We start from the raw sequence: 26,542 nt of genomic DNA, 5'->3' as shown, positions 1-26,542 counted from the left end.
ATGGTTGGGAAGGAGAATCATTTTCACACATGAATTGACACCTTTGAATCCAGACCTTAAATTACTTGACAGTCTTTGGGGTGTGCTGGAGTAGACTTGGCCAAGAATTGCACCTCTTGATGGAAATTACATCATAACATTTATTTCCACCAAGAGGTCCATCAATTGCAATCAATCTTGAATTGATAATGCAAGAGTCAAGCACTCTGTAGTCTACTCAAGAGTACCAGATACACAAGTATCACAAGTACGGGTATTTTGGAAACTAAATTTCTCACATTTTATAAAATGAAGTTGAATTATGTTGGCCTTTCAGGAGAAAGAAAAGAAAGAAAACAGAAAATATACAATGTCTAAAATTGGATCTCTTTGGCAATGTTGGATATTAATGTGACTGTTCAAATATTACTTTTCTGTGTTCAGTGAAAGCATCTAAAATTAAATCTACAAGTTTCATTTAGTCTGGCAGTTTTATTTAGTTTGAAACAATAGTACAATTTAGGCCAGATATAAGAAAACAACAATTGAGAAATCTAGTGGTGAAATGGTAAAAATGACATCTGAGAGAAAACATTTGTGGGGTTTCATAAGGAATAGTTCACCCAAAAATGTAAATTATGTCATTATTTATTCATGGTTTTGGAAGAACATTTGGGTGATCATCTGATTATTCTTTTATACTAAGATCTTTTTTTTCATCCCACAGTAAATCAGTGTGTTGTTAGACTGCTCATCTCTTCTTAATAACATGCTCCATCGTAGCTGTCTCTGAGGTGTCCAACGTGATCTTGTATTTGGCCAGAATTTTGAGAATGGGCCTAAGCTTCAGCCACCACTGCGTCTTCGGTATACGATGCCTGGAACAGAAACAGAAACAAGGTGGGATTCACTCAATGAATGACATGTGTGCGATGCAAAGAAACAATGGTAAAAAGAAACAGGGATCACTCACTCAAAGTCAGTGTCCTCTTTGAGATCAGAGAGAGGCTGGAAGATCATGGCTCTCTTCCTCATACCCAGAACACATGCAGAGTCCGGTGTGTTAGCAAAGATACGGCCTGCTCATACAAGAGTGAAAGAGAACATTATTCGCACAGTTACAGTCAGGTTTATAAGGATTTATGTAAGGCACTTTCAATGGACATAGTACACTTTGGAGTTCCATTGTTTTTTTACGCATTAAAAATTGTGAGAATTAACAGATATGTTACATATACCCTATTATGTAGTAGCTAATTTTAAAAATTAACCCACAGTTAGATAAGGCTTAAAGGGATAGTTCACCCAAAAATGAAAATTACCCCGTGATTTACTCACCCTCAAGCCATCCTAGGTGTATATGACATTCTTGTTTCAGACAAATATAATCAGAGTTATTAAAAAAAAAAAAAAAAAAAAAGCAGAAATGACGCGGCTTTGAACTGCGAGAGGTGTTACACTTTCTTCGTAAATTGAATACGGAAGGCGGACTGGCAGAAGCTAGATATTTAACTTTATAACGTGTTAAATAAGGAGCCGGGTGGATTACTTTAATAATGGACTTTTTTTGAGCTTCAAATTTTGGGCTCCCATTCACTCCCATTATAAAGCTTGGAAACAGTGAAACTGAAAGCAACTTGCACTGATTCATAACACTCCGAAGCTTCATGAAGCAGTATTTTGAAATCGGCCATCACTATGCAAGTCGTTATTTAGTTTTTTTGGCGCACCAAAAATATTCTTGTCGCTTTATGATATTAATATTGAACCACTGTACTCACATGAACTGATTTAAATATGTTTTTAGTACATTAATGGATCTTGAGAGAGGAAATGTCATTGCTGGCTATGCAGGTCTCACTGAGTCATCGGATTTCAACAAAAATATCTTAATTTGTGTTCTGAAGATTAACGAAGGTCTTACGGGTGTGGAACAGCATGAGGGTGAGTAATAAATGACATTATTTTCAGTTTTGGGTTAACTAACCCTTTAAATGTCCTAATTGAACTAAGGCTTAATCCTGGCTTAGTCTAAGCCCTGTCTGTGAAACCAGGCCTAAATGTTTGTAATGGTGATTCTGGCCTTTCCCACACCTTCACTGCAACCACCAAAGTCCAGCCATGACTTAAGACACTATAGCTATATTTCCATGTAAAGTGGAATATTGAATAAATTGGAAAAAATTGGAATATAGAATAAAACATTCACAACATGCGTCATTTGCATCCCACGTAATAAATGACTTGCGGCTCAGAACAGCGCATCTTGCATTCGGAGGCTACACCTCAAGTATATGAATCTTTATTTTGTTTTTTTTTATATCCCAAAATTTGCATAAAAATAGGTGGATGGAAACATAGCAACTGATATTCAATTTATTGCAGTAAAACATGTTATGTGTAATTATTCTTATTATTTATTCATTTGAATGTAACTGTGTGTGTGTGTGTGTGTGTGTGTGTGTGTGTGTGTGTGTGTGTGTGTGTGTGTGTGTGTGTGTGTGTGTGTGTGTGTGTGTGTGTGTGTGTGTGTGTGTGTGTGTGTGTGTGTGTGTGTGTGTGTGTGTGTGTGTGTGTGTGTGTGTGTGTGTGTAAAACTTCAGTCACTAGTTTGTAACCCATTCATGGAAAGTCCTGTAATTTTAAACACAATTCAAACCCATTCCTGTCTCCTATTTCTCAGTCATCCAACCATTTAAATTATTGTTCACTCACCATGTCTGTAACACTCCTTCAGTTTATCAGTCAACCACAACACTGCTTTAGCACCCATCTTTGTGCCAAAGTTCCTGTCAAACGGTGTAGGCGTTCCACCCTGAAAATACCATGAGAAAACTTAGCAATTGAGGCCAGAGACGATGACAAGGAAGCTTAGGAAAACATAGGCCAAAACTACAAAATACTATCAATATTGTACACACAGACCTGCTGCATGTGCCCAAGCACATTCTTACGGCAATCAAAAACTCCTTTGCCCTCTTCTGAATACAAGTTGAAGAGAAAATCTGTAGTGTAGTTTGCATTACATTTCTCATTCCTAAGGGAAAACAGTTTGATGTTATTAGAGTGCTGGGACAAGAATTACATAAAACTGGAGTCATTTGTCTAGATTACTGCAGAAGTTGACCAAATGAGAAAGAAAGAGCGAAAAGATGCCGAAACAAATTGTGTGACAAAATGACTAACCTGAGGATGAGCCCTCTTTTCACTGTGGTCTTCATCTTCTCCAGTAAGTGCTCCACATTTGTCTATTTCCCAACCAGAAATTTAAGTTAAAAACAAACAAAATGACATATATCCATCCGATCAAGCATCCACCCAACCAAACATGCCTCACCTCCAGGTCATGAATGCCAAATGGATCTTCATAGATATAAGCAGCATCAGCCCCCGCAGCCAGTCCTGCCATGGTCGCCAGATATCCACAGAATCCCCCCATTGTTTCAATGAGGAAAACCCTGCGCTTCGTTCCAGCGGCGGATTGCTTGATTCTGTCGCATGTCTTAAAAGACACAAAACAGACAATTCATTCGGTCAAACATATAGCTGGGGACATGTCTGTGAATTGTATATTATACAATTTTATAGTGTGTGGTTTCTCACAGTCGTGATAGTATTTAGAGCAGTATCAGCACCGATGCTGAAGTCTGATCCAGGAACGTTATTAGACACAGTAGCTGGAATAACAATCAGGGGAATACACAACTCCTCATATTTTTCTCTGGCAGTCACTAATTCCAAACCTCCAACAAAGGCCTAAACAAGGAAACAACAAGGTGAGGTAGTAGCCGGTGGACAAATAACAGGATTTCAAATATTTTATTTCACATTGCCAGTAATATTTGAGATTCTCACCTCAAACCCTCCAATGATAACCAGGGCATGAATGTTAAACTTGGCTATATTCAGACTGATATCTTCGATCATACTAGCCGGCAGTGACCTCCAGGGAAAGATATGCAAAAATAACAATTAAATGCTGTAACATACACTATATACACAAGTTTGGGGCAAGCAAGATTTCTTTTTTGTTCACCAAGACTGCATTTATTTGATCAAAAACATACCTCTTGGTTCCTAAATTAGAACCGCCTTTGCCTGTCCAGCCTCCCACATAGCCCCATTCTATTGGTTCAATCTGCAGGAGACACAGTTTAAATTAAAGAGAAGACATTTCTTCATATGGAATCATGGATTCCTCGTGCATGTTAAATACTTTACAGTTCCGTGTGCAAGTCCCTCGAAGCCGTCATGTACAGCTAGCATGTTGTGTCCTTGAAGGATACCCATTCTGACTGTTGAACGGACTGCTGCGTTCATTCCTGCACATGGAGCTCCCACGTTCAGTATAGCTATGTTTATATTACTCTAAAGAAGGAGAGAAAGGTGGAAAGAGGAAGATGAAGACAGCTAAATAAATTCATACATATCTGGAGTAAAGCCTAACAAAAGGGATGACTTGAACGATTGAATGACTAATATCTTGTTACGCACCTTCACGTCTGGGGCGGACACATGGGCCAAGAGTTTATATGTGTTCCAATTGTTCTCAAAACTCCTGCAGAAGAGAAACAGCAAATCAATCACAAGTTTAGTTTGTTATAGCAAAAAGAAAGAAAGAAAGAAAGACAAGTATGAAGAACTCACTTTCCCCTGAGCTTAACAGCTTCCTCAAACCTGCCCTCTGCCATAGCTTTGGTCACTTCTTTTGTCTAAAAAAAGAGATGTTTTACAAATTAAATCGCTTAATTGGGGTACAAATCAACAAACCAAACATCTGCATCAAATTGTCTCCGCAAAAACATGAAATAAAATAAATCAATAAAATAATAATGTATAAAATTTGTATATAAAATTACACTACCATTCAAAAGTTTGGGGTCAGCAAGATTAAAAAAATAATAAATGCTTTTACTCAGCAAAGATCATGAAATTAATCAAAAGACACAGTAAAGACTTATTTTGAGTCAAAATATCCTATTTCAAATAAATGCCTTGTCATCATTCATCAAAGAATCCCGAAAAAAATGTATCATGGTTTCTACAAGAATATTAAAGAGCACAACTTAACATTGATAATAATGATACATGTTTCTTAAGCACCAAATCAGCATATTAGAATGATTTCTGAAGGATCATGTGACGCTGAAAGGCATGTTCCTTGACATCACAGGAATAAATGACATTTTTAAATATATTAAAATAGAAAACGTCTCGGTTACGTATGGTAACCCTCGTTCCCTGAAGGAGGGAACGGAGACGTACGTCGGACGTACCGACGAATTGGGATCACTTCTGGGAGCCCCTATCAGCTTCGAGCTATCTAGAACCGGCCAATGAATAATTGGCGTGCGAGATTTGCATCTCGCGCTCCGCCCCGCGCCGCGGGTATAAACAGGAAGCGAGAGCGAATGCACGCTGTTTTTCACTGAGGAGCCACACGTAGTGGCTCGACCTGCAGTGATGGTACAGCAACTGTGGCGACGGGACGTACGTCTCCGTTCCCTCCTTCAGGGAACGAGGGTTACCATACGTAACCGAGACGTTCCCATTCAGTCGGTCACGTTCGACGTACGTCGGACGTACCGACGAATTGGGATCCCCTATGGAAAACGCCATAGTTACTACCACTTCCAGCGCCCAGCGATGAGCCCCACGGACCCCGATCTGATGCGGGCGGGTAGGTTCACGCAGGGAGAGGCAAGCTGCTGTTCCGCAAGACCCATTCAGCTGACTGTATTGGATAACGCTGGGAAAGCGTGCCTGTGAGGGCAGCTGCGGAAGCCACATCATGCCCAGAGGGAGTTAACATGTGGAGAATACACGTATGGGCTGGCCGTGGGCAGCACAACATACGGAAGTCCCAGGGGTGGCCCCGGCCAATTAGGAGGGAGACAACACGTACCTGGGACGGCAGAGGAACTCTGCCGAGGGAAAGACACGGGCTCGCCGTAGGGAGCCGTACCGTGGAAGAATACACATATGGGACCGCCGTGGGGGTCACTACATACGGAACCCAGCCTAACACAAGTTCCACCAATGCATACGAGCGTTAGACCTGGCGTCGAACGCTCCGCCACGTCCAACTGCCGCGGGTTGCGGAGGACTCAACAGGGTTCGCCGTTCCGGGGAACTCGACTGGAGCAGAATAAGCGCACGCATCCGTCTACCATAGGGGAGGGAATGGCGCAGCAAGCCGACACTAGAACAGGCATTTCGGTGTTACTGACTATGGGAAGTGAGCACACAGGAAGATACCGGCTCTACACGGAGGCTATAGAATCTAGCGAACGTGTTAGGTGTCGCCCAGCCCGCAGCTCTACAAATATCTGTCAGCGAGGCGCCACGAGCCAGCGCCCAGGAAGAGGCAACACCCCTAGTGGAGTGGGCTCTTAACCCGAGCGGGCAGGGCACGTCTTGGGACTGATAAGCCAAGACGATGGCATCCACTATCCAGTGGGCCATCCTCTGCTTGGAGACAGCCTTTCCCTTCTGCTGTCCTCCGTAACAGACGAAGAGCTGCTCTGAGGTCCTGAAGCTTTGCTTTCTGTCCACGTAAGTCCGGAGAGCACGGACGGGACAGAGAAAAGCTAGGGCTGGGTCTGCCTCCTCCGAAGGCAGCGCTTGCAGGCTCACCACTTGGTCCCGGAAGGGAGTAGCGGGAACCTTGGACACGTATCCAGGCCGGGGTCTCATGATCACATGAGAGTTACCGGGCCCGAATTCCAGGCACGATTCGTCGACCGAAAATGCCTGCAGGTCCCCTACCCTCTTGATGGAGGCCAACGCAATCAGGAGTATAGTCTTTAACGACAGGATTTTCAACTCAGCTGACTGCAGAGGCTCAAAGGGTTCTCTCTGTAGTGCAGTAAGCACCAGAGCTAAGTCCCAAGAGGGTATAGAGGGAGGACGAGGCGGATTTAATCTCCTCGCTCCCCTAAGGAACCTGACGATCAGATCGTGCTTACCTAGAGATTTCCCATCTACGAGCTCATGATTAGCGGCGATAGCGGCGACATAGACCTTGAGGGTGGAGGGAGACAGCCTTCGCTCCAACCCATCCTGTAGAAAGGTAAGCACAGATGCGATCGAACATCTTCGGGGGTCTTCTCGGCGAGAAGAGCACCAATCGACGAACAGGTTCCACTTCAACGCATAGAGGCGCCTCGTAGAGGGGGCTCTAGCGGAAGTGATGGTGTCAACTACCGCTTGCGGTAGGTCACCTAGAACCTCCGCGTCCCGTCCAGGGACCAGACATGGAGTTTCCAGAGGTCTGGACGCGGGTGCCATAGGGTGCCCCGTCTCTGAGTCAGGAGGTCCTGCCTCAGAGGAATGGGCCAGGGAGGTGCTGTCGCAAGGAGCACTAGTTCCAGGAACCAAGTCCGGTTGGGCCAATACGGAGCGACCAACAGGACCTGCTCCTCATCCTCCCTGACTTTGCACAGTGTCTGCGCAAGACGGCTCACTGGGGGAAACGCATACTTGCGTTCTTCCCGGGGCCAGCTGTGGGCCAGGGCATCCGACCCGAGGGTCCCCTCGGTCAAGGAATAAAACCACTGACAGTGGGTCGTCTCTGGGGAGGCAAACAGGTCTACCTGTGCGGCCCCGAAACGACTCCAGATTAGCTGGACCGCCTGGGGATGGAGTCGCCATTCTCCCGGAAGTACCTGCTGACGTGACAGCTCGTCGGCCGCACGATTGAGCAGGCCCGGAATGTGAATAGCACGAAGCGACCTCAGATGCTTCTCACTCCATAAGAGGAGATGGCGGGCGAGTTGCGACATGCGACGGGAGCGTAGACCACCCTGTTTGTTGATGTACGCTACGGCCGCAGTGTTGTCCGTCCGGACCAGAACGTGCTTGCCTCTGAGCGGCACTTTGAAGCGGCTGAGTGCAAGACGAACTGCTAACAACTCGAGGCAATTGATATGCCATTGCAGCTGAGGCCCCGTCCACAGGCCCGAAGCTGCAAGCCCGTTGTACGTGGCACCCCAACCCGTGGATGAGGCATCCGTGGAGACAACGGAGTGCCTGGACACTTGTTCTAGGGGGACTCCCGCCCGGAGAAACAAAGGGTCCGACCACGGGCCGAAGGTTTGGCGGCACCTCGGAGTCACTTGGACGCGGAGGGAACCGCTGTGCCACGCCCATCTCGGGACTCGATCGTGTAGCCAGCGTTGAAGCGGTCTCATACGAAGCAATCCGAGCGGCGTTACTGCAGCTGCGGATGCCATATGCCCCAGGAGCCTCTGAAAATGTTTCAGTGGAACCGCTGTCCTGCCTTTGAGCGAATTCAGGCAGTTCAACACCGACTGGACGCGCTCCTCGGTGAGGCGCGCAGTCATGGCGACCGAGTCTATCTCCATACCGAGAAAAGAGATCCTCTGCGTGGGGCAGAGTTTGCTCTTCTCCCAGTTGACCCGAAGTCCCAACTGGCTGAGGTGACTGAGCACCTTGTCCCTGTGTTCGCACAACTGCCCTCGCGACTGGGCAAGAATCAGTCGTCGAGGTAGTTGAGGATGCGAACACCATGCTCTCTCATGGGAGCAATGGCCGCCTCCGCAACCTTCGTAAAGACGCGGGGCGAGAGGGACAGGCCGAAGGGTAAGACGCGGTACTGACATGCCCGTCCCTCGAACGCGAAGCGCAGAAAGGGCCGGTCGAGGGGAAACGAGAATGAAAGTACGCGTCCTTCAGGTCGATCGCTGCAAACCAATCTTGGGGACGGACGCACCTGAAGATGTGCTACTGCGTTAGCATTCTGAACGGCAGCCTATGAAGGGACCGGTTCAAGAATCGCAGGTCCAAGACCGGCCATAACCCGCCGCCTTTCTTGGGTACAATGAAGTACGGGCTGTAGAACCCGGACCTCATATCGGCTGGAGGGACCGGCTCCATCGCGTCCTTCGCCAGTAGGACTGCGATCTCCGCCCGGAGCACGGGGGCGCTCTCCTTCGCTACTGGGAAGTGAACGCCCCCAAACTTAGGGGGACGCCTGGCGAACTGAATCGCATAGCCGAGTCTGATGGTACGGCCCCGAGACGGGCTGGGAAGCTCTAGCCAGGCTTCCAGACACCAAGCAAGGGGATTAACCACAGACGTACCCGCAGCGGGGCAGCGACGCGGAATGCAGGGATCCGACTCGGACGGCATGGAGCGGCCCGAAGTGGGATCTGAGTGTGCTGTGCAACACTTACCTGCGTCCGCGGAGGGGGCGTGCGAGTGTGGGGAGGCCGCTTGAGTGCGTTCCCACAGCCGGCGCCCCCTGCTGGCGAAGGGAGAGGCGTCTGAGGGTGGCGAGGCATGGGAGCGTCGACCACCGCCAAGCGCGCTCCCAAATGAAGGAGGGGCTGAGCGTGGCAAGGCTTTGTGGCGTTGCGCACGGTCTGCCTCACCTCCTTCCTCAGCGGGGAACAAGAGTGGCGAGGCATAGCGTCGCGCACTGTTGTCCACGCACCGCTGAGAAGAGGGGAATGAGAGTGGCGAGGCTTTGTAGCGTCACACACTGCCATTCTCGCCCTCTTGTGGGGAGGGGAATGAAAGCGGCGAGGCTCTGTAGCGTCACACGCTGCCATTCCTGAACTCCCGAGACCCCGAAGTATTGGAACTGCTCATTTTTTTTTTTTGGTACCACTGGCTGTTTTTAACATCAGTGGCGGAACAGAATTACTAATGGTTTTCCACCCGGCCCTCCCCCGGGGAAGAACAGTTCCAGACCAAATCCGGGTCAATTGTGTTTCTGGACCAGGGTGGACATCGTCTAGCCAAGGGCCAGCGCTGTGCGCAGCTCAACCTCAGCTCAGAACTACCCTCGTGCACTAAGCAGGGCGGAGGTGGCCTGCCAGTGGCACTGCCACCCCACCGATGAGGGTAGTGAGAGAGAGGAAAACTTTATACAGATTATGGCCCTATTGGTGTTCCATATTTTGGCACCAATAGTTCCACAATGCCAAAGCCCTCCAATGCACATCCGAAAAAAGGCAAGGGGCAGGCAAGGCGATTTACGCGTTGCACTATGCCTCAGCCATCCGGGAAAGCATGGCTGTCAAGTATGAATCTGATTCAGCACGAGCGCCCACTATTACGGTGGGAATCTCAGCATCATCTTCATTTTCAACACATAACAGCCCTCTCTCCGATGCAGCGATTGACATCTGTCCTCTGCTAGAGCCCCAAATGAGAGAGCGAGAGAGAGCATAGACCACCCACGAACACAGTCTCAACATGCTTGCGATGCGATAGAGGAGTGAGGGGCCCACAGAGATGTACGCGGCGGGGAAACCTCACTGTAATCCTCAGGCCACCCAGGCTTATCAGCCAAAATAGTCCCCCCTCTGGTGCACCAGAAAAGAGACTAGATCGGGGTATAAGCGAAGGGACTCAACCCCGTTTGAGGCATCATAGTCTCGACCGCGCATCGGAGGCGCCGAGTGACGCGCGCAGAGTTGCCGTGGCAACCCGCACTGTCACCCGGCAGCCAGATGGCACACGGCGCGCTGAACACTCAAACCCTCACGCGGAAGGTGAGATGACCAGCGCGTCGACGTGATCCCGTTCTCCTGGGAGAACATGGATCACCCACGACAGTCTCAACATGTTTAAGTGAGAGGGATCGTGGCCGTCAGGACAGGAAACAACCGCATCCAGAAACGCACGGGTGGAATGCCATCTTGAAAAAGACGCAGCGTCACCCGTGTACTCTTTTGTGAGGAAACGCTCTGTGCTGAAGCACTCAGGGGGAAACGCGACAGCGCACGGGATTGTAGTGCAGCCCGTGCCTGTACTCAATACAGGAAAACGCCCAAACCAGACCAACAGAAATTTGTTGCTGTGAAAACAGCAGTTTTCTCTGTAGCGCAGAGGCAGCTGATGAGTCTTCCGCGGTCCCGCTGGAATGTGCCGTCTCTCCAACACGCGTTTCTCCTCTTCTCCGGTTCTTTCAAACTCTTTAATGTCTTGCTGATAGCAGCGAACTCAATTTGAGTCGTCTTCATCTGCCGTGTGGCTCCGAAGTGAATGACAGCGTGCATTCGCTCTCGCTTCCTGTTTATACCCGCGGCGCGGGGCGGAGCGCGAGATGCAAATCTCGCACGCCAATTGTTCATTGGCCGGTTCTAGATAGCTCGAAGCTGATAGGGGCTCCCAGAAGTGATCCCAATTCGTCGGTACGTCCGACGTACGTCGAACGTGACCGACTGAATGGGAACAGTTATTAAATTATAATAACATTATTAAAGTTTTTACTGTATTTTTGATCAAATAAATGCAGCCCTGGTTAGCATAAAAAGCTTCGTTCAAAAACATTCAAAATGGCCGACCCCAAACTTAAACTGTAGTTTATATAAATACTTTCATATCTGGTTTGTGAAAACAGCAGTTATTTCTATTTGATTTGGACTACTGCATCAAAACACATAAACATAAAATAATTATGCGGCCAGGAAGTCGGGATGTGTCTATGCCTGCTCACCACTTGCACACACTCCATGAGGGGCAGTCGAACAGCCATGTTTCCAGACAGACTGACCACACATGCAGGGGTGTCAGGAGTGGCCTCTAGCAATGCCATCACAGCCTCCACTCCCATCCTACTGCCCTGAGAACAAGACAGAGGGCCTTAAAGGGATAGTTCACCCAAAAATGAAAATTCTGTCATCATTTACTCACCCTCAAGTTGTTCCAAACCTGTACGAGTTTCTTTGTTCTGCTGAACACAAAAGAAGATATTTAGAAGAATGTTTGTAACCAAGCAGAGAGAGCAACCATTGACTACCATATTAGGGGAAAAAAATACTATGGTAGTCAATGGTTGCTCTATCTGCTTGGTTACAAACATTCTTCTATATATCTTCTTTTGTGTTCAGCAGAACAAAGAAACTCGTACAGGTTTGGAACAACTTGAAGGGGAGTAAATGATGACAAGATTTTCATTTTTGGGTGAACTAACCCTTTAAGGCCATAACATACTCCACAAGAACAGAGAAAACATTTCTTGCTACCCAGGCAGCCCTGGTTTGGGAGTTCTCGCAGCTTGCAGAACTTTTTTCTTGTGGGTGTCCGAGAATTATTGTTTGATTGGTCAGAAAGTGGGCGGGGTTAATGCGGAGAAACAGATATTCGGCACCTGCTTTTCTCGTGAAGTATGGAATGTACTGGCCAGAACGAACTTTGTTCTTTCTCTTGCCACCTCGGGAAAACAAACAAATTTCTTTGTTCTTGCGGAGTATGTACCAAGCTTTACATTTATTGGCAACATGTTACATATGCATCAAATAAACAAAAAAATGCTGTCAGAACAGAATCAGAATTCAGAACGATCATACCAAGATTCTGTCAAAGGCTGAAGGTGTTCCTCCTCTCTGCACATGACCCAGAACAGTGGCACGTGTATCAAAGCCGAGCTTCTTAGTGACCAGCTGAACAAACACAAACATACACAAATATTTAGTCGTGTCAAGTACCTGCTGATAAAACAACCCCTATGATCATATTGGCAGTGTGCGGCTTACGTTCTTGATAATGTCACAGGTGATGGGTTTGCCGTGTCGATCCAAAGCACCTTCTGCCACAATGATGACATTCAAACGATGCCCAATGCTTCTTTGCTGCACAATTAAGACAGCATAATTATATCAAACAGAATGTAATGATGATGATGATGATGTTGACTATGATGATAAGTAAGGCAGTTATAATGTGTAAAGATGTTACATAGGTAAGTCTCCTGCACAGGTGGTCTTCCCATCCTTCATCTGGAGGCATCTCAGGAATAAAAACCCAGTCAGCGCCACACGACAGGGCAGTGACTAAGGCCAAATACCTATATTTACAAATATACATAGATTCTTAGAGGCAGAACATAAGAACTACTTAAATGTTTTAATTTAACTAAGGCCTAGTTCTGGCTTAGTCTAAGAAACTATAATAGTATCTCAGTTCAACTAAAATAACTGGAGGTAAACTTGTGCATAACGATACTACTGCAACTTTAGGATCAATAATCATGTCAAACACTGATTGGCATGAGATATGGATTTTTTTTGTTTTAGAACAGAATTGCATATCATTCATCCATACTGTAACATACCCACAATGCCTCCCCATCACTTCCAGAATAAAGGCTCTTTGATGACTGCAAGGGGAGATAAGAATAGACAAATCAATGTGCTGTCAGGCTCAGAATGCAACTGTGTAGTACCATATGTACATACATGTGTGTTTTGCACATACCTCTGAGCCGTTGTTGTGATGGCATCAACTACTTCCATGATTCTGTGCAGAGCTGAATCGGTGCCAATGGTCATGTCAGTGCCACAGAAATCATTGTCTATGGATCCAACCATCCCAACGATGTTCAGATGAGATGAACGTTTAGCCTCCTCTGCTGTGATCTTACCTATGAGCACAAACAGACAGGCATGTATTTCTCTCTAAAACCTTTCTAATAACTGACATATTGAGTCTCTCTCTATATACACTGACCAAGCATAACATTATGACCGGTGAGGTGAATAACACAGATTATCTCTTCCTCAAAGTTGATGTGTTAGAAGCAGGATAAAATGGGCAAGTGTAAGGATTTGAGTGAGTTTGACGAGGGCCAAATTGTGATGGCTAGAAGACTGGGTCAGAGCATCTCCAAAACTGCAGCTCTTGTGGGGTGTTCCCGGTCTGCAGTGGTCAGTATCTATCAAAGGTTGTCCAAGGAAGGAACTGTGGTGAACCGGCGACAGGGTCAGGGGCGGTCCGTGTGGTCCGATCAAACAGGCAAGCTACTGTAGCTCAAATTGCTCAAGAAGTTAATGCTGGTTCTGATAGAAAGGTGTCAGAAAACAGTGCATCACAGTTTGTTGCGTATGGGGCTGCCTAGCTGCAGACCAGTCAGGGTGCCCATGCTGACCCCTGTCCACCGGCGAAAGCGCCAACAGTGGGCACTTGAGCATCAGAACTGGACCACAGAGCAATGGAAGAAGGTGGCCTGGTCTGATGAATCACATTTTCTTTAAAATCACATAGATGGCTGGGTATGTGTGCGTCACTTACCTGGGGAACACATGGCACCAGGATGCACTATGGGAAGAAGGCAAGCAGGCGGAGGCAGTGTGATGCTTTGGGCAATGTTCTGCTGGGGAACATGCCATCCATGTGGATGTTACTTTGATACGTACCACCTACCTAAGGATTGTTGCAGACCATGTACACCCTTTCAGGGAAACGGTAATTCCTGGTGGCTGTGGCCTCTTTCAACAGGATACTTAAAGGATCTGCTGCAAATATCTTGGTGCCAGATACCACAGCACACTTTCAGGAGTCTAGTGGAGTCCATGCCTCAACGGGTCAGGGCTATTTTGGCAGCCAAAGGGATATTAGGAAGGTGGTCATAATGTTACGCCTGATCAGTGTATATAAAGTAACAATAAAGTGTCTTACTTTCTGAAAAATATAAAATATTAGTGTCACATGATCCTTATGAAATCATTGCAATATGCCGATTTGGTGCTCAAGGAACATTTCTGATTATTATCAATGTTGAAAAAACGGCTGCTTAATATTTTTGTGGAAACTGTGATAAATTTTTTTCCGGATTCTTTGATGAATAGAAAGTTCAAAAGAACAGCATTTATTTCAAGTGTACATGTTATGTTTTATGTTATGTCCTTGCTGAATAAAATCACTGAATTAATGAATTAATGAGGGGGTACAGTCACAAGTTTGAAAACCCCTGCGGAACAGACCGACAAGGATTACCGGATGGTGTAGTCCTACCTGCTTTCAGTAAGATTTGGAGCAGTTCACTCCACTCATTGCGGAACTCGTTGGCGCCTGTCAGGCTGCCATCTCCACCAATTACACACAGATTCGTGATGCCCAACTTCACCAGGTTGCATGCTGCTTTAGCTCTACCCTCCTTAGTGCGGAAGTCCTGACAGCGGGCACTACCAATGACTGTGCCCCCCTGACCAAATAGACAGATAAATAAGAAAAATAATCAGAAGAAATACAGACACTTCAGCAAAAATGCCAAATATTAACATGACAAGATGTTAGATAAGGAACATACTAAAGTGTGGTTGATGGTTTTTGACTACATAATGTGCAGGGTGCAGTTAAGGTTAAGCTTAAGGTTTGGCTGGATAACAGGGATTTAAACTGTCTGTGATCTTGTGGTGCCATTAGCCAATCAGCATTGCCATGATGTCATTTGTCTATGGCTCATGCCATTACTCACATGGTAATTTGTGGTGTGGGCAGTAGTGTGCATGTGCGAGTGTAATATTACCCTAAGTCTCGAAAGCTGAAATCTCTGTGTGAACTCTGGCCTTTTGTGTAAGACCATAGTAGTTATAGCCTACCATGCAATATGATCACGGATACAAAAATAACTCACCCTTTAGTTTCAGTTATGGTTTGATTGTGTTGATGTGTGCACAGGAGTCAATTGAATGAGTATAAATGTGTGTTGAAGGCAAATGCGTTTCTAGCCTTTCATAAGTACTGGGGTACATCAAAAAGCGTCCCACGTTTTAATACTCTTTTTTATATATACTGTTTTGGATATATGGATATAAATCTTTACCTGCGGTACAGAGTGTGCTGCATGTGCAATAAAGAGCAGCTTCATTGCTGACACACGTATGGATAGAAGATATTTGCAAGTTTTGTGTCATACAATGGACAATGATTGAAGGTATCCACCTTATTTTTAACATAAATCTAGCTGTGGCCATATGTAAATGAATGTGTCTGGCTTTCCTTGTCATCCATTTTCAGTTTTTTTTAGCTGTACAAAATATCTTACTTCCGTCTTGCAAAATAAGATGGATACAATTTATCAGTTGATGCATTCCCTGGGGATTGAACCCATGACCTTGGCATTAGTGCCATGCTTTACTGTTTGAACCAAACTGAATCGCAAACTATTTCAGACCTTTTTGCTAACCCATTTGACAAATTAGATAAATAGTGATTCATTCACAAATCGCCTGTTCGGATTCTAAACAGCTGATAGTAAACACACGATATGATTGGTGAAATATTATCTGTTGAAAAGATGATCAGATTACCAGCTGCAGCATCATTGACACGCTCTCCCAAGTTGCTTGTCGGATGTTATCGCCTCCATCGACTAGGCCCTGATAACCCTAGACGCACACAGAGATTGAAGGATGCATAATTGAATGCACACACACACACACACACACGTTACATAATGCATAGACTTTAAAAAGATTGAGTGGAGTTAGAATTGAGTAAGAGCTGAGAGAAAGTGAATTTCTCCAGCATAAGCGAATAACAGTGAATTAGAATTACAAATTCTCAATTTATGTGTGCAGCGAATGCCAACCTTTCTCTGTGTGTACAAACCTCATGCACAAAATAGACTTTCGCACCGGTGTAGATCCCGACTCTCACTGTGGCTCGGACAGCAGCATTCATGCCTGAGATATAATAATTAATGAATCATAATTATTGCACATATTTTAAAGTATGATGATTTGCTAGACATTTATATACAGAAGTAAAGGTCTAAGGCCTTCTTTAATTTGTCACAAGCATTACATTTAATTAAGTTTTGTTGACTGTTTGTGAAACATATCCAGCTAACCACTAATTAACAGGAAAGTGTGTTAGAGGAAACTGCTTTTTTATCACACATGGTGGTTAAGTCCCATTGAAAAGGGCAATCTAAGTGGCTCAAGTTTCATTTAAGATTGAACCAGAGAGGACAACAGGCAAGCTTCATTGCCCAGCTCTCTAAAGCAACCACATTTCCCCAAAGGTCACCGGCTAAATATAACACCCCACAGACAGAGAGAGAGACAGAGAGATCATGGAGAGGAATTAAGTGAAAGGGAGAGGGAACGATGGGACGGCCATAGTTAAGGTTCTTCTAGGACTAGTTGACATTACACAGTTATTTGACTTATTCTCCAGCTGGTACCAGATAAGGTTAAAGGTCTGTGCTTTTTCCTACTGCTAAAGGTTGGATAAAAGGTCAGTGTGAAAGCTTTAGCACCTCTCATGACCTCTCTGATATATGATTCCTGTTGCTCATTCAACATGGCTGCTATAGTAAATGAGGAGGTGGTAGTTCAATCAGGTAATCAAGGATCCAACAGAAGCACTTTAAATGATCATCTATCAAGTTATGCCCAAATTCAATACCGCACACATTTGACTTTATACCTTGCATTTTAATGTAAAAGAGGAGGAAACTGAATATCACGATTTTGACGTTGGAAAATTGAAATTATCATCACTCTCGAGTCAAGCCACCCCCTATTCCTGTATTTCATGAAACACAAGAGATGTTTAGCGGAACGTTCTTACTGCTCTTTTCCATGTAACAAAAGTGGATGGTGATCTATAATGGTCGACATTTACGCAACTACAAAAAGGAGAACAAATTGGAATGCAAGCATCGTTCAAATACAAATTTTGTTCATGCTTGCATTCAAAATGTGTGCAATTTGTTCTTGTTTTTGTAGATGCGTAAATGTTTTAAGTGGTTGTGTTGGATCCTTGTTTTAGCTTCAGCTAGCATCAGTTATAAATGTAAAATCTTGACAAGATAAAAGATTTTTCATTTAGAACTGATGCTAGCTGAAGCTAAAATAAATGCATTACCTTATGCATTCATATACATTTTGAACTAAAATCTTGATTTATGTTCAATATACTGATAATAAAGGTAATGGACATGTTATGCTCAACTACCCAAAAACATCTACACTAATGTTCAAAAGTTTGGGTTCTGTAAGAGTTTTCTTAAATAAATGAATATTTTAATTAAATTGATCATGAGTGACACATTTATGAAGTTACAAAAACACAAATGCTGCTTTTGAGCTTTATATAAATCAAAGAAAAATATTAAGCAGCACAGCGTTTTTGAAACTGTTATAATAATAAGAAATATTTCCTGAGCACCAAATCAGCACATTAGAATGATTTCTGAAGGATCATGTGACCCTGAAGACTGGAGAATTGATGCTGAAAATTCAGCTTTCATCACAGTAATACCCTTAATTTTAAAATATATATTTAAATAGACAACAGTTATTTTAAATTATAATAGCATTTTACAATATTACTGTTTTTCGATCAAATAAATGCAGCCTTGATGAGCATAAGATCTTTTTTTTTTTAAACATTTAAATACATACCGACCCTAAAGTTTTGAACACAGATCCCAAATAATTTATTATCTACAAGACCAATGGCAGATTATGTGTTTTGTTGTATGAAGTTGTCACAACATAAAAATGGAGAAGTTATGTTTTAAAGCACTGATTTGTTAGATTCAGTATGTGAGAACTAAGGTAAAAAAACGGTTGTGTCAACTGTTTAAAGTTGGACCCCATGACTGTTTAAAGCCCCATAGGAATAAGCAAACTTGTTCTGTATCTACATCCACAGAGTTAGTCTCCATAAATGCTCATACACACAAATACACACTTCCTCACCCTGTGCATCTCCTCCAGAGGTGAGGACAGCGATGGCCCTTCCAACACCCATCTTTGTGGGGTCCACAGGTGCTGAACGCTGCATTGTGACAAGACGGCCTGAGGACGACAAGAGAAATTTTGAAGTAAACGGTCAACCTTTCTCTCGCTATCAGACCACTCTCTTCCCGACTGACTGAGTGGGAGTGTGACAGCAGTATAAACACCCTCTACCCTGGCATGCAGTGTCACAAACAGTATCCACCCCGTCATAACTAAATTTAAAATGATCTGCCATTGCACCACGTACTTCTAGTGTTCTGATTAAAACACATATACACACTGCAATTACGGTCACTTTAATCCCATGCCATGTGATCTTTATGCAGAAACACAATCCGATACAAACACAAAACACTAACACAGACTAACAAAAGTGCACACACACGGTTGGACATGCATACACCCACATACAGCAACATGACCTTTATGCTATCTTTTCCCATAGGTCATACTGTGAATATTCAGTGCAAAAATACTCTCTCTCTCACTCACACACACACACACACACACACACACACACACACTTACAGCCATTGTGTATGGTGGTGGAACAGCTGAGATATCCCAGGGTTCCATCTAAAAACTTTGAAGAAGTGGTCTTTCCATCTGTAACACAAGGGTATTGAAAAAAAAAAAGTTCCTTTATTTTTTTCATCCTGTAATCATGAACACAGCTCTAAATTATAGCACACTTCCATCTGATCTTTCTGAGAAAATGTTATGAACACAATATCATGACTATATGGTGAGAGGACGTTTGTGTGTGGGCATGTCTTTGTATGTTTGCATTATCACAATGTGCTATATTTTTTTATCATGTCGATGTGATTTAAAAAAAGTGCCAATTTAAATAGGTCACCAATATAATGTTAGCTAGCTGGCTAACAAAGAGGTTTTGCATGTCATTGTTTTCCAAAAAAGAAAAAAAAAACTATATAAATTTTTATGGTGTTCAATTATATAAAATATTTCAGTTAACATTGATTTTAAAATTAAAAACCATATTCAATTGTTTAAAATAAAGACATAAAAATGTAAGACATAAAAATAGATATATAAAAATACACCGATCAGGCATAACATTGTGACCTAATATTGTGTTGGTCCCTTGGGCATCCTGACTGGTCTACGGCTATGCAGCCCCATATGCAACAAACTGCAAAGCACTGTGTATTCTGACACCTTTCTATCAGAACCAGCATTAAATTCTTGAGCAATTTGAGCTACAGTAGCTTGTCTGTTTGATCGGACCACACGGGCCAGCCTTTGCTCCCTACGTGCATCAGTGAGCCTTGGCCGCCCATGTCGCCGGTTCACCACTGTTCCATCCTTGGACCACTTTTGATATTGACCACTACAGACCGGGAACACTCCACAAGAGCTGCAGAGATGCTCTCACCCAGTCATCTAGCCACTACAATTTGGCCCTTGTCAAACTCGCTCAAGTCCTTACTCTTGCCCATTTTTCCTGCTTCTAACACATCAACTTTGGGGACAAAATGTTCACTTGCTGCCTAAGATATCCCACCCACTATCTGGTCATAATGTTATGCCTGATCGCTGTATATCTATATTACATATATATATATACACTCACCTAAAGGATTATTAGGAACACCTGTTCAATTTCTCATTAATGTAATTATCTAATCAACTAATCACATGGCAGTTGCTTCAATGCATTTAGGGGTGTGGTCCTGGTCAAGACAATCTCCTGAACTCCAAACTGAATGTCAGAATGGGAAAGAAAAGTGATTTAAGCAATTTTGAGCGTGGCATGGTTGTTGGTGCCAGACGGGCCGTTTTCATGCACAACCATTTCTAGGGTTTACAAAGAATGGTGTGAAAAGGGAAAAACATCCAGTATGCGGCAGTCCTGTGGGCGAAAATGTCTTGTTGATGCTAGAGGTCAGAGGAGAATGGGCCGACTGATTCAAGCTGATAGAAGAGCAACTTTGACTGAAATAACCACTCGTTACAACCGAGGTATGCAGCAAAGCATTTGTGAAGCCACAACACGCACTACCTTGAGGCGGATGAGCTACAACAGCAGAAGACCCCACCGGGTACCACTAATCTCCACTACAAATAGGAAAAAGAGGCTAAAATTTGCACAAGCTCACCAAAATTGGACAGTTGAAGACTGGAAAAATGTTGCCTGGTCTGATGAGTCTCGATTTCTGTTGAGACATTCAGATGGTAGAGTCAGAATTTGGCGTAAACAGAATGAGAACATGGATCCATCATGCCTTGTTACCACTGTGCAGGCTGGTGGTGGTGGTGTAATGGTGTGGGGGATGTTTTCTTGGCACACTTCAGGCCCCTTAGTGCCAATTGGGCATCGTTTAAATGCCACGGCCTACCTGAGCATTGTTTCTGACCATGTCCATCCCTTTATGACCACCATGTAACCATCCTCTGATGGCTATTTCCAGCAGGATAATGCACCATGTCACAAAGCTCGAATCATTTCAAATTGGTTTCTTGAACATGACAATGAGTTCACTGCACTAAAATGGCCCCCACAGTCACCAGATCTCAACCTAATAGAGCATCTTTGGGATGTGGTGGAACGGGAGCTTCGTGCCCTGGATGTGCATCCCACGAATCTCCATCAACTGCAAGATGCTATCCTATCAATATGGGTCAACATTTCTAAAGAATGCTTTCAGCACCTTGTTGAATCAATGCCACGTAGAATTAAGGCAGTTCTGAAGGCGAAAGGGGGTCAAACACCGTATTAGTATGGTGTTCCTAATAATCCTTTAGGTGAGTGTATATTACATAATACATTTAAGTTGGCATTAAATGGAAATCACAATAATATTTTCTTCTATATTGTGACGTATATCCAAGTGAAAAAGCTTCTCGGAAAATAAAAAATGTAGGACTTGATTTTGTCCATCGCAAATTGATTGGATCATTGTGGTTTGCTACTGCTGTGATCTCATATGGGTGACAGTTTGTCTCGTCCTCGAGTCAGTAAACATCATCAGAGAAGAGAATTCACTGCAGGAGGGAGGAGAAGTTTTTTTATTATAGATTATGAGCACATAAAAACAAGATGTGCACAGATAAATCCTTTATAATAAATACGGCAATATTACATTAAAATAAAAGGAATTGTCCATTTTGATATCATGGTGACTTTAACAAATATGAATCTTGAGGTGGGGCAGTAAAGATGTTGACAAGGCAAGTGTAAATCTGAGCCCCAAACCAGCAGAAAAAAATATTAAGTAAATTAAAGTAAATAGGAGTAAATGAACTTATTATCCAGTACTGGTGAGGTAAATATATATTTTATTTCTCCATTTAGAAAGAGGAAGACTTTTTGTCGCCAAGATTAGTATCCTAATGGGATTATAGTAGAGTCAGGATTAAACTCTACATGCAACAGCTGCTGAGTGTTGGACAACACTGGTGTTAGATGCAGCGTCCAGACTCCAGTATGTTGCTGTCCACTGATCGAATGCTGCTGTGGACGGGGTCAGCAGACTAATCAGAGTTGCTGGTGTTTTTGCTTACTCCCAGCCAGTCATGTCTTAATTAGTTGTTACAGGTTAGAGAAACTGACCGCTATGAACCTTCCAATCCTGTTTTGCGATTTAAACAAGTTATTTACAGTGCTGAGATAAACCTCCTTAATACCAGATAATTCTCTTCAGTAACATTAAATGTAGTGTGATCTGGGGCCAGTTGCATAAAATTAGCCTCTATGTTAAGACTGTGTCTTAATAAATTTGACTAACTAGCAGTTATACAAGAGGTAATCACTCTTACTTTTCAGATCAGCCCAAACTACCTTTTTATGTACTGATTTCAAAAAGTTAGGATCAATCTTGAAGAATAAAATTAGGTTACTAACTTTTAAGACTAGTCTAGTCTAGACTACCCTTACAAATAAAAAAGTATACTTAAGTTCAAGTATATTTTTAAGTATACTTTATGTAGTAAGATGTACTACAATTATACTTGTAAGTGTATGTGTCAATACTACTGGGGGCTAAATTGGCCCACTTTTTAGAGTATAAAAGTATATTTTTAAGTATACTTTAAGTGTAACAGAACTAGTTTACTGCAAAGTTAAGTTTTTTGTTTGTACTGCAACTATACTACAAGTGAACTTATAGGTATACTAATAGTTTACTATTATTAAACACTTGCAGCACATTTTTAGTTTATGGAAGTACACTAGTTTAGTAGTTTTATACTGAAAGTACTTTATAAAGCAAAATTTTAAGCAAAAAGACATATGCCTTTTTCAAAGACATAACGTTACGTTATTTTTCAGAACGATGATGGAGTAGATAATGTCCATCAACACCCCCAAAGCTTCTCTGTCGTTTCCTCTCCATGGGCTCGACATTTCATTCGGTAACGCTAGGCGGTTTTGAATCTATATGCTGTTTAATGTTTGATGATTGCGTTATTTTACATTTTTTATCACTTGCTTCTTCTACTTCTTCACCTGTGTATTGATCTGGAGATTCTGTACACTCTAAAAAAAAAAAGGTTCTATATTGCACCAAAAATGGTTCTTGGCTCGTAATCATAGGGGAACCTTTTTTAGTGCTATATAGCACCAATTTTGGTGCTTCAGTGGTTCTTCAGCGGTTCTTCAGAGGTTCTTCAGAGGTTCTTCACCGGTTCTTTGACTAAGGTGCTATATAGCACCTCTGAAGAACCGCTGAAGAACGACTGAAGCACCACTATATAACACTAAAAAAGGTTCCCCTATGATTACGAGCCTTTTTTTTTTAGAGTGTACTATTTCAGAAGATATGTATAGCGCCCCCCTAACGTATACCAGTGAAAAGATTTGAAGTAGTTTCCAGTGGACCAGCCTATACAAAAATTCAGATAATCAGAACTAGGAATTTCTTTATAAATCAAAACAATTTAAAGTTTTTAAGTTTTATACTATGGTAGTCAATGGTTGCTCTCTCTGCTTGGTTACAAACATTCTTCAAAATATCTTCTTTTGTGTTCAGCAGAACAAAGAAACTCATACAGGTTTGGAACAACTTGAGAGTGAGTAAATGATGACAGAATTTTCATTTTTGGGTGAACTATCCCTTTAACTTCAGTTGCATTGTGTCAAAAACAAATAGAACCCAGTAGTATAATCACTAACGCGGTCTTCACTGGATACAATATACAGATGCATGTTCAGTTTCTGACACTTGACACATTCCATGCACTTGAGTCTGTCGACAACAGGACAAATGGAAGAATGAAAGAACTTTGGCTTTGACGCATAATCGCTCATTTGCATCTCTATACAGATTTCAGAAGAATACCAGCATCAGGAACATGGTTTACTTGAAATGGCATGTCGGAGGATTAGCTATGTTTGTTCAGAGCATTTGACTGCAGATTGTTTTGTAAAGTGAGGCAAAGTGTAATGGAGAGTTTGCAAAGAATGTTTTGTTGAAAGATGAAAGATTTGTTGAAAGCAACCAACTGTATTGGATCTGACAGCAGTTGCATCACACACAGTAAGTAAATGATACATAATGATTTGTCTGTAAATGGCGGTTTTATACAATTTGTAATTGCAAGGTTGGAGTAATGGGCATGACGAAAGGTAGGGGCATGCTGAAAGGTCATTACAATTGCAAGCAAAAGATCATTACAAACCATACTGTAACGCATGGATCTAATAAACCTGGGACAGCATGTATGTAGACTGTACAATGATGGCACCTATTGACTTGTAGGCTACGTCGTAAGTTAGTATAGAATAATAAAACGTCACCACCATGCGCTAGTGGTAAACAAATAGAGCAAGATGAAAAGCACTTTGGCAATTTGGGGGTTTTAATCTGCGCAGAAAAAAAAAGAGGAAGCGAAAAAAGAGAAGAGAATATGGATGTGGTCATGGCTAGGAAAAAAAGGCCAACTTGGCATGCCAATTTTGCAACTGGAGCTTTAGGTAAGTAGTTTTAGTTTTAGTCGCATTGATCAATATGCCATTTCATGTTGCATCTTTATTGGCTAGTCAGTAGACGTCGGTCGTAGCAGCAAACACACTGTGAGATGATCATGCTAAATTTCTGACAATGTCAGAAAATTATTGCAAGATATCTTTGGTCGCAAGACCGTGATAACGGCCATCTTCGAACCTCTCTCAAAGTACGACATGGAACCACCGTTTAGGATCCACGACCACAGAAATTGCCACGATTGGTCATCTTTCGTCTGGGACAGGCCAAAATCGAGGCAGTTGAAACTGCAATGACTTTAGCCAATCATAACAGTGGACATTTATAGACCAGGCTTAAAGGAGCCGCCCCTTAAAAAAACAGATCATTTCAGACAGAGGGTCAGAAAGAGGGTTTAAAATAATGGTTTTTCTACATATATATTTGTTTGTTTGCTTGTTAGCAAAAAAAAACTTTATTACCTTATAAGTGAACCTCAAGGAACATTAAAATAATAAAATCCATGAAATGACCCCTTTAACTAGAGTATGTCCATTAACTTGATTTCCAAACTATTACTACTACTACCTTTTCCAGAAGAGTCTTACCAGCACATAATTCGGAGTTTGATTCATCCCGGCAACTCAAATCTTTTGATCCTGTTTCCAAAAAAATAAAACAGTCTGTGTGTTACATCATTAGACCAGTATGTGGCGACAATTCTATTTTAGTATTAGGAGTGAATATTTAAATAATTTTTACTCAACAGATTCGTTCAATTTCGATTTGTGTCATTTGTGACGGAAATACCATAACAACACTAATTTTAAAAACAGATTTTAAAATCACGGCAAATTATAGAATCATTAAAGGCAATAAAAGATGTAACAACGAGTTTATTATTTCCAAACTGACTGTAAATGTTTTAATACGAAGGCTTCCAGCTCAGGGAGTCTTCTCAGATTTAGTTAAGCTAAGCTACTGTGTCAAGATATTGTGCCATTTCACACTATCAATCATGTTAGTGTAAAATATAGCTAGTTTATTGTAAGATCTAACTTTCCGTCTCTACTTTTTAAAGAATCAAGTAAATACAGTAGATTAATTCTGGAATTGATTTATGGAATTCTGGAATCAAGCCATTAAAAAAAGTTTAATAAGCCACTCCTGTTTTATAAATATCAGTCCTCCCATGAGCAATGCTTGCTCACTGTGACATCAGAATATTAAAGTGCTGTGTCATTTGGTCATCTCCCTGCTTGACCACTGAAACATGGGATCTTGTATTCAGATACGCAATCAAACACACACACACAAACACACACACACACGCAGAAACACATGAGTATTTTCTGATGTATATTACAAAACTTGACAAACACCCACAAAAATGTATAATAGAGACAAAAGATGCACGTCTTTTTTTATTTTTTACACACATATGAACGCAAACACACACACACACACACACACACACACACACACACACACACACACACACACACACACACACACACACACACACACACACACACACACACACACACACACACACACACACACACACACTATGCGTACCGTAGACATGATTAGCATCAAAATGAATCTTCCTGTGCGTGGACTGCCAGATCAGCACAGCCAGTCCAATATGAGGGATCCAGTGGAACAGGAGAAAAGACAGTTGCAGAAGGCACACGAACAACTCTAACAAACAAACACTAATCTGACACACGCATACAAACACGTCCCAAATGCATACACACACCTGGCAGACACACACACAGTTGTCCCACACTGCCTCCATTCTTCCCAGTAGAATGAGAAGGTGTGGTGGCCATGACAAGGTCTTATCAGTATTATTAGAACTGACCTCACGTTCCTACTCACGTTTTTTCTCTCTCCTTCCCTTGCTTTCTCTCCTTCTATACACTATCCTCCTTTCTTTGGCATTTTCCAGCAAATCTCTCTCTAACTCTCTGGTGTTTTTAAGTCAGCATTTGTTCGTTGGTCTGTATTCACTATATTTTTCTTAATCAAATTAATGAATAGTATTTTAGTTATTTTTCAATACTTGAAATCAGCTAGACTAACAGCAGTAGACACAGTCTAATACTGTAATAGGATTGC

The 26,542-nt window shown here is 42.8% G+C and overlaps 2 protein-coding genes across 6 annotated transcripts in view; both read right to left on the bottom strand.

The window, feature by feature from the left end:
• chchd4b (coiled-coil-helix-coiled-coil-helix domain containing 4b) overlaps positions 1–26,542 on the bottom strand; it is a 616,826-nt gene that overhangs the window by 376,284 nt on the left and 214,000 nt on the right. The gene's annotated exons all lie outside the window — the stretch shown is intronic.
• Positions 372–26,542, bottom strand: pfkmb (phosphofructokinase, muscle b). 5 transcript variants are annotated; one of them, XM_079840430.1, is made up of 27 exons: positions 26,181–26,228; positions 25,994–26,036; positions 25,024–25,074; positions 20,612–20,668; positions 19,017–19,094; positions 18,447–18,545; positions 16,345–16,418; positions 16,044–16,121; positions 14,746–14,935; positions 13,210–13,375; positions 13,067–13,111; positions 12,691–12,799; positions 12,489–12,584; positions 12,303–12,395; positions 11,450–11,575; positions 4,627–4,691; positions 4,474–4,537; positions 4,201–4,347; positions 4,047–4,117; positions 3,835–3,922; positions 3,583–3,735; positions 3,317–3,481; positions 3,166–3,227; positions 2,905–3,016; positions 2,695–2,794; positions 953–1,058; positions 372–857 (listed from the first exon to the last, which is right to left on the bottom strand). In XM_079840430.1, exons 1-27 carry the CDS (start codon positions 26,217–26,219, stop codon positions 731–733), a joined length of 2,604 nt encoding a protein of 867 aa, XP_079696556.1. In that variant the 5' UTR covers positions 26,220–26,228; the 3' UTR covers positions 372–730. The 5 variants fall into 5 exon arrangements, with proteins under 5 accessions (XP_079696556.1, XP_079696557.1, XP_079696554.1 ...); XM_079840431.1 differs by lacking the exon at positions 20,612–20,668 and having other exon boundaries at positions 26,181–26,542; XM_079840428.1 differs by having other exon boundaries at positions 25,994–26,312.

The sequence above is a fragment of the Gobio gobio genome (genome assembly GCF_949357685.1).
Source record: "Gobio gobio genome assembly, chromosome: 17".
In the NCBI taxonomy this organism is placed as follows: Eukaryota; Metazoa; Chordata; class Actinopteri; order Cypriniformes; family Gobionidae; genus Gobio; species Gobio gobio.
The sequence above is the reverse complement of the archived record's forward strand: the minus strand, read 5'-3'. Positions and strand labels throughout refer to the sequence as shown.